This window comes from Sinocyclocheilus grahami, unplaced genomic scaffold (genome assembly GCF_001515645.1).
Source record: "Sinocyclocheilus grahami isolate Dianchi unplaced genomic scaffold, SAMN03320097.WGS_v1.1 scaffold1164.1, whole genome shotgun sequence".
Classification (NCBI taxonomy): Eukaryota; Metazoa; Chordata; class Actinopteri; order Cypriniformes; family Cyprinidae; genus Sinocyclocheilus; species Sinocyclocheilus grahami.
The window spans coordinates 94,812-102,896 of NW_015506343.1; the positions used below are offsets into that span (position 1 = coordinate 94,812).

The window sequence follows — 8,085 nt, forward strand, 5'->3', positions numbered from 1 at the left end:
ATCACAGGAGAGTGAACTGTCTGTCAGAAATATAGCACGTCAGTACGTCTTAACCGCGGCTTGTGTACTGCATCATCATTGTGTCTGTTACGCGACTCTGTTGCCCTTTCAGGCTTGAACTGATGGTAAAACTAACAACATTATTAACTGTCTTGATATTTACTTTGAAAGCTGACGCTCGCGATTATGGTAAGGAGCGTTACATTTCCAATGCGTGCTTGTGGTGTTCGGCCAATCACAATGCACTGGGTCAGCTGGCCAATCAGAGCAGACTGCGCTTTTCAAAGGAGGGGGCTTTGGAGGACCTACAATAATGTACAGTATTTGAAAAATAATGTGTTTTTTGAACATTAAAGCATGTCAGCATATTGTGTTACACCAAATACACAAAATAATGATCTTTAAAATAACATCATATGACCCCTTTACAATCTTTATTGGGTTGAGGTCTGGGCTTAACTGGGCCACTCCAAACGGTGAATTTTGTCTCCAAAGCCATTCTGTAGTAGATTTACTCCAATGTTTAGGGTCATTATACTGCTGCATCCCCCAGCCTCTTCTAAGATTCACTTTGAGATTATCCTGTTGGATATCCTGATAAACTGGAGTATTCTTTTTCCCCTCCACAATGGCAAGCACTCAAGGTCCAGAGGCAGCAAAGCAGCCCCAAATCATGATGTTCCCTCCACCTTACTTCACTGTTGGGATGATGTATTCATGTTGGTACGCTGTTTTCTTTTTACGCCATACATAGCACTGCATGTTCAAATCAAACCAAAATTGATTTATAAATCACCTTAAAAACACAGTATACCAAAGTGCTGTACAATTACATAAAACACAACAAAATACAAAGATAAAGATAATAAAAAATACAGCAAGAGCAAATAAAATAAACTAATATAAATGCATCTAATCTGAACCAGCAGTCCTCACAAAGCAGCAAAGGCCTCATCAAACAAATATGTCTTAATATGGGTTTTAAACATGTTTACAGAGGTAGATGATCTGATAGATATTGGTAGACCATTCCACAAATTTGGAGCATCCACTGAAAAAGCACGATCACCTTTGGTTTTTAGACGTGACAGAGGAATTTCAAGGAGTAGCTCGCCTTGAGATCTCAGAGATCTCTGTGAACAATGAAACTTCACAAGATCAGAAACAGCATTATAATAATGAAGATGTGAAGAAATAAAAGCATTAATTACTTTCTCCATGTCACTGAAAGAGAGTTTAGTGATATATTCAATATTCTCGAGTTTAGTGACATTTCGCAGTTGAAAGAAACTATTCTTCACAGCTGAATTAATTTGTCTGTCAAACTTTAAAGGGATAGTTCACCCAAAAATGAAAATGTGATGTTTATCTGCTTACCCCCGGGGCATCCAAGATGTAGGTGACTTTGTTTCTTCAGTAGAACACATATGATGATTTTTAACTTTAACCGTTGCAGTCTGTCAGTCTTATAATGCATGGCAATGGTAACAAAATCTATGAGAGTAAAAAAAAACATGCGCAGACAAATCCAAATTAAACCCTGCGGCTCGTGACGACACATTGATGTCCTAACACACGAAACGATCGGTTTGTACGAGAAACCCAACAGTATTTATATCATATTTTATCTCTAATACACCACTATGTCCAACTGCTTTGGGCGCGCGCACGGCATCCGGTGCGTGAGGTGTGTACGCGCTCTGGCGTAGTTTACGCAAGCGCCGGAAGTGATCTCTCGCGCGTATACGTCACTCATTGTTTACACAGTGCACAGTCATTGTAGGTACGACGACTAATCAAATGGTACTTACTTGCGCTTATCCGGATTGTTCAAACCGACTTAAAACTAAAAGATTACGTTCTCTCGCGCCAACTCATTCGGGAGTTATGACTTTCCACGTATTCCCAACTTCTGAGCCTGCTCACCTGAAGTTATGCTTGATTGCTCTTCGGCTGGATATCAACACACTGTGACGAGCCGCCCTTCGCCAGGCTCCCGAGTGGGTGCATGTGAGAGGAGGGGCGCTGAAATAGTCAGGGCTGGCGGCGTGTGATGGGGCACACCTGAACCGAATGGAGTCTCATCACCGCCGCTGTTTAAATGCCGAGCGCGCCTCTTCTCGGGAGACCGGTCTCTTCCCCGTGCATGCACGCTGGTTTCCTCGTGGGTCCAGAAGGGGTGCGTAGAGGGACTCCCGTGCTGCCAGAGTCGTGAGCTGCCGGACCCGCAGTCCGGACGAGAACTGCACCCATTACACGGTTCTGGATATTTCTGGACATTTTGTTTATTTTATGTTAATAAAAGCCTCTCCGAGGCCTGACACCACACCCACTGTGTCTGTCGTTTGCTCCTCCCGCAACAACACCATTAACGTAAACTACGCCAGAGCGCGTACACACCTCACGCACCGGAAGCCGTGCACAAAGACAGTTGGACATGGTGGTGTATTAGAGGTAAAAAATTATATAAATACTGTTCGGTTTCTGGCACAAACCGATCGTTTCATGTCTTAGGACATCCATTAATTTGGATTTGTCTGTGCATGTTTTTTTTACTCTCATAGATTTTGTTACCATTGCCATCCATTATACGACTGACAGACTGCAACGGTTGGACTTAAAAATCATCAAATGTGTTCTACTGAAGAAACAAAGTCACCTACATCTTGGATGCCCTGGGGGTAACAGATAAACATCACATTTTCATTTTTGGGTGAACTATCCCTTTAACTCTGTGTCAAAAATAAAACCCAAATTATTAACATAAGTATGCAAATTGGATGACAAAGGACCTAGACCTTGTTGCTAAAGTTTTTTGCATAGTTACTGGGGTCAAATATAATAATGTCTGTCCTTTTCTCATTTAACTGAAGAAAGTTTGTATTCATCCAACTTTTACGTCTTTTAAACATTCAAAGAGTGATTTAACACTCTTTGAAAAAAATAGAACTAAGAGGAAACATATATAATGAAAATAGCACTGGTCCTAAAATGAAACCTTGAGGGACCCCACAGTTAATAGACACTTTTGATGATGAAAAGCTTCTATCACTAAACTCTCTTTCAGTGACATGGAGAAAGTAATTCATGCTTTTATTTCTTCACGTCTTAATTATTATAATGCTATTTCTGAGCTTGTGAAGTTTCATTGTTCACAGAGATCTCTGAGATCTCAAGACCAGCTACTCCTTGAAATTCACGTCTAAAAACCAAAGGTGATCGTGCTTTTTCAGTGGCTGCTCCAAAGTTGTGGAATGGTCTACCAATATCTATCAGATTATCTACCTCTGTAAACATGTTTAAAACCCATATTAAGACATATTTGTTTGATGAGGCCTTTGCTGCTTTGTGAGGACTATTGGTTTAGATTAGATGCATTTATATTAGTTCATTTTATTGTATTTTATTTGCTCTTGCTGTATATTTTATTATCTTTATCTTTGTATTTTGTAGTGATTTATGTAATTGTACAGCACTTTGGTATACTACTAGTACACTGATAAATTAATAATAATAATAAATTAGTAAATGGGCCAACTTGGTCCCAAGGAGTATTGAAATAGTACACTTACAAATATACTACTAGTACACCGATATTCGTATACTTTCTACATAAAGTATACTTAAAAATATACTTGAACTTTACTTAAGTATACTTAATAAATAAACTTGAAATATACTTATTTTTGGTAAGGGAAGCTATAACCTGAAAATGAAAACAGATTACACATTTAATAATTAAATGTGTTACAATAAAACAAATACAATAAAAACAGCGACTTGTGACACCGGAAGACAAAAACACAAAACACAGAAAAGGGCCGGTGCTACATAAGGTGAATAATGAAAATTATTTATCAACTGTGTGTGATCATTTGAATTGAAAGGTAATTTACTAGTAATAATATAAATATTTGATGTGACACTACATTAAAAACTAAATGACTGATTTCAATCAACACAAATAGAGAAAAGCACAGAAACACATGGTTAATAAGCAGGACTCACACACACAAACACACACACTGATCTTACTGTCTATATGAGGATGTATTTCACACATTTATTCTGACATGTTATTTCACTGACAGAAGTTCAGCTGCAGTATTAATGTCATGAAGAGAAAAGAAGAGATTTTATAATATCTCACTGTTACTGATTTATCATGCAGCTCAAAACATTATGGATAGAATTGTCAATCTATTCTGATTCATCAACACAGATTCACTGATGATCCTCTATGAACAACATTAAACCCAGGATAGAGCGGCTGAGTGAATGTGGTCTGGACTGTGTGGATGAGGCTCATTGTGTCAGAGACGCTGTAGAAGGACAGAGTTCCTGCACTGTGATCCACATACACTCCTATTCTACTGCTGATGGGCTCTACAGGGAGAACAGTCTCTATGTTATTGTGTCTGAATGAGCAACTGGAGGGAAAGCAGATCAAACTCCAGGACTGATCATTAGATCCAAACCCACACTCATCTCCCCATCCCTTCCTGCTGATGCTCTTATATGACACTGATATAAAGACACGAGTCCCACTCCACTCCAGCTCCCAGTAACAGCATCCACACACACTCTCTCTACACAACACCTGATACCAATAATCAAATCTGTCTGGATGATCAGGATACAGCTGCTTTTTTTTTGTTTGAATAATCGCTCTTTTTATTTCAGACAGACGGAGCCATTTATTCATTGTGTTCAGATCCAGAGTGAGCTGACGGGAATCTGAAGGAGATAAAACACATCAGAATCAGGAATTATGAATCTGTTTGATCTTTTCATGTAGCTGAACTCTTCATGTTCAGTGTATCATCAGTGTCTCAGTACATGTGACCAGATATCCTGTGCAAATCATCATTTACATCATCAATTATGAAACTCTTCCTTCACCTTCTACAGGAGGAACATGAGCACACTCAGTGAGTTTTTCTGCTTGTTTTCTTACTGACTTACATCGTAGGAAATCGTTCCTGGTCCTGGGGACAATGTTGGTGAATGTGACTGTGGAAATCAACAGACATGAACAGTGTGATTCTCATGATCCTGCATCCATTCCTAAGACATTTCTAATATGATGTTCTCCATGATATGAGATGATGATGGACTGGTTTCTGAGAGCAGATGAATCTGCAGACCTTTACCTCTGTCTGATATCTTCTTGAGCTCCTCTTTGCAGAAATCCTCCAGTTTGTCTCTCAGCTGATGGACAGATTCTCTCAGAGCATCAGAAGATAAGAGAGAAATTAAGGGATCATCATTTCCATCTGTAGATTCAGGAGGTGCTGAGAGAGACTGGAAACTCTGCAGAGAACAGAAATAAAAACTCATCAGCTCCACACTTCACCCAATAACCTGCACCAACATCAGATTTGTGCGGCTCTTGTTGACTTGACTGATATTTAGTAGCTCACCTCAATCCAGCACTTTCACAGCATCAGCTTCATTCTTATATTCATTAAATCACATTAGAGCTACAGATTCTAGTATTTGCCGCTTACACTATATGTGAACTTTCTAGGAAATAGTTTGGATGATAAAACATCTGCAAAAAACATAAATGTCCATCTAACATCAATTGAGTCTGAGACGAGTCTCTTTGTAGGGTTGAATAGATTTGTTGAGGAAAATCAGCTCAAAGGCTACGATTAGATTGATCATTATTTATAACTTTACAGTGGTTAGAGACACTGAAACTTCACAAGAACCCTTAAGACACGCTCAGGTTTGGTTTAGTTTCATTACACTGAAGCATTGCTAATATACAGCCTCGCTTCATGTTTGGGGTTCTCATCGTCAAATTAATCAATGTGTTACAGACAAATAAAAACCAATTTAACCAGGTTTGAGGATCACCTGATCCAATTTTGATTAACATAACTCAGCATCGGTAATAATGAGTACACTGATTTCACAGTGACATAATAAATCAGAGGGAAAAAAATTAAAAAGTAAAAGTTGAAATGTTAGTGAAGTTTTGAACTGTTAGTGGTGGTTGACAGCTAAATGTATCTTCCGGAAGAAATAATTCCTAAGAGATTTCCTGAACTGAAAACGATTTGTAAGCGGCGTCTCTTTCAAATGAAGATGATCAGATTAGAGTCAGACTGATGATTATATAATTAGACACTCATGAAATGTTTCTCTGTGAGTCTCCTGTCACAGCAGGATCTGCTCAAGTCCACTATGATCCTGTTCTTCTAGATCTCTGTTACCTGCAGGAACTGGATGTGATCCTGTGTGTGTGAAAGCTGCTCCAGCTCAGCGTCTCTCCTCCTCAGATCATTGATCTCCTGCTCCAGTCGCTCCAGTCGTCCTTCATCTAGACTCACTGCAGTCTTTTCCTGATCTCTGATCAGCCGTATCAGATCAGAGCGGCTTCTCTCAATGGATGAGCGGATGAGCTCAGCAAAGATCCTCTCACTGTCCTCCACTGCTGTCTGTGCAGAGCGCTGTTAGGACACACAGTGATTCAGGCTTCAGTGAGTCTGAACTGAGACTGAGACAAACTTCTCTTCTTCTCCAGACTCACCTTATGAGACTCCACAGCCTCTCTCAGCTGCTGAAGATCTTTCTCTCTCTGCTGGATTCTCTGCCGGAACGGCTTCTGAGTCTCCTTCAGCTGCTTCTGCAGGACAAATGGATTATAGTGAGTCACAGAAAACAACTGGCACTAAATCATCATGTGAACAGATGAATCCAGTAAATGTAGGTCTGATAGCTAATGGCTGTGGGTTCAAACTCCAAAAGTGATGATTGTCACAATCATCATACATGAATTACTAAAAGTGTTATAAAAGTGATATGTGTATACGTGGTATGGGTGCCGATATAAACACATATGAAACGAGTGTCAGCAATATTTCATCAGTGTCTAGTTTTAAATACCTGTTTCTCTGTCCTCTGTTCTGCAGCTGATACAATGTTGTGGTTTTTATGTTCGATAATCGTACACAGCATACATATACATTTCTGGTCAGTGCGACAGAAAACCTCAAGAAGCTTCTCATGTTTCTGGCAGATCATCTCCTGCAGTCGTCCAGTGGCATCAGTCAAATTGTGTCTCTTTCCTTTAAACCAACTCTCATGTTGTTCGAGGTGATTCTGACAGTAAGAGTTCAGACACATCAGACAGGACTTGACGGCTTTGAATTTTCTTCCAGTACAGACGTCACACTGCACATCTCCAGCTCCAGCGTCACAGTCAGCAGGACGTTTCCTCTTCTTCAGTTTCTCCACCGCTTCAGCCAGCATGGTGTTTCTAGCTAAAGTAGGTCTTGGACTGAAGGTCTGTCTGCACTGAGGGCATCTGTAGACTCTCATCAGACCCTCCTGATCCCAGCAGCCTGTAATACAGCTCTCACAGTAACTGTGTCCACACTGGATAGTCACTGGATCCTTCAGGAGATCCAGACACACTGGACACGAGAACTCATCCTGAAAAATTCTTGCTTCTGCCATTTTACTGCTTGAATACAGAGACACAAACACACAACAGCTCAACCTAGTTTCAGTTTCTCTTTCCCTGAACACACGTGTTTCCTGTTTCCTGGTTCTGTGTTTGAGGTACGCAGTGTAGGGGAGTAATTAGTTACATGTAACTGAATTACATAATTTAATTGCAAAATAAATGTAATTGTAATTAGTTACAGTTACTGAGAAAAAAGTGTGTAATTAAATTACAATTACTTATGAAAATGTAAAAGATTACAAAGGGGGTTACATCTGATTATTTTCACATACACACCCATGTACAGATTTAATTGACTTCTTTCATAAATTGCAGTGACTGCTCTAAAATACGAGACACCAATGTTTCAGGAGTTTAGGACACATATTAGGAAACCTTTATTCGATAACTGTTCTATTTCCTATCTGCTTTTATCATATTTCATATCAGTGTTTTTCTGCAAAGACTTGATTTCAAAAACAGTATGATAACTAAAAAACTTTGTATTTAACCTCAGAACGATCTCAAAGTGAAAAGAGGTGATAAAGTATGATTTTGTGGTGGCTGTGCTTTAAGTTTTATAATCTTAATTCAATTGGTGAAGGCTTTTGACAGTGTCAGTACTC

General features: G+C 39.4%; 1 protein-coding gene across 1 annotated transcript; it reads right to left on the minus strand.

The window, feature by feature from the left end:
• Positions 1 to 4,177: 4,177 nt before the first annotated feature.
• On the minus strand, positions 4,178 to 7,538 carry LOC107567521 (tripartite motif-containing protein 16-like). The gene is made up of 6 exons (XM_016253212.1): positions 6,898 to 7,538; positions 6,542 to 6,637; positions 6,225 to 6,461; positions 5,154 to 5,313; positions 4,966 to 5,013; positions 4,178 to 4,737 (listed from the first exon to the last, which is right to left on the minus strand). Exons 1-6 carry the CDS (start codon positions 7,468 to 7,470, stop codon positions 4,214 to 4,216), a joined length of 1,638 nt encoding a protein of 545 aa, XP_016108698.1. The 5' UTR covers positions 7,471 to 7,538; the 3' UTR covers positions 4,178 to 4,213.
• Positions 7,539 to 8,085: the final 547 nt, after the last annotated feature.

What these genes read in the sequence shown, in the direction of transcription:
- LOC107567521 (XM_016253212.1), bottom strand. Translation starts at nt 7,470, where the DNA reads ATGGCAGAAGCAAGAATTTTTCAGGATGAGTTCTCGTGTCCAGTGTGT. An exon ending in AGGCTGTGGAGTCTCATAAG is followed by an intron (nt 6,462 to 6,541) that starts GTGAGTCTGGAG and finishes GTGTCCTAACAG; the next exon opens with CGCTCTGCACAGACAGCAGT. An exon ending in CAGGAACGATTTCCTACGAT is followed by an intron (nt 4,738 to 4,965) that starts GTAAGTCAGTAA and finishes TATCTCCTTCAG; the next exon opens with ATTCCCGTCAGCTCACTCTG.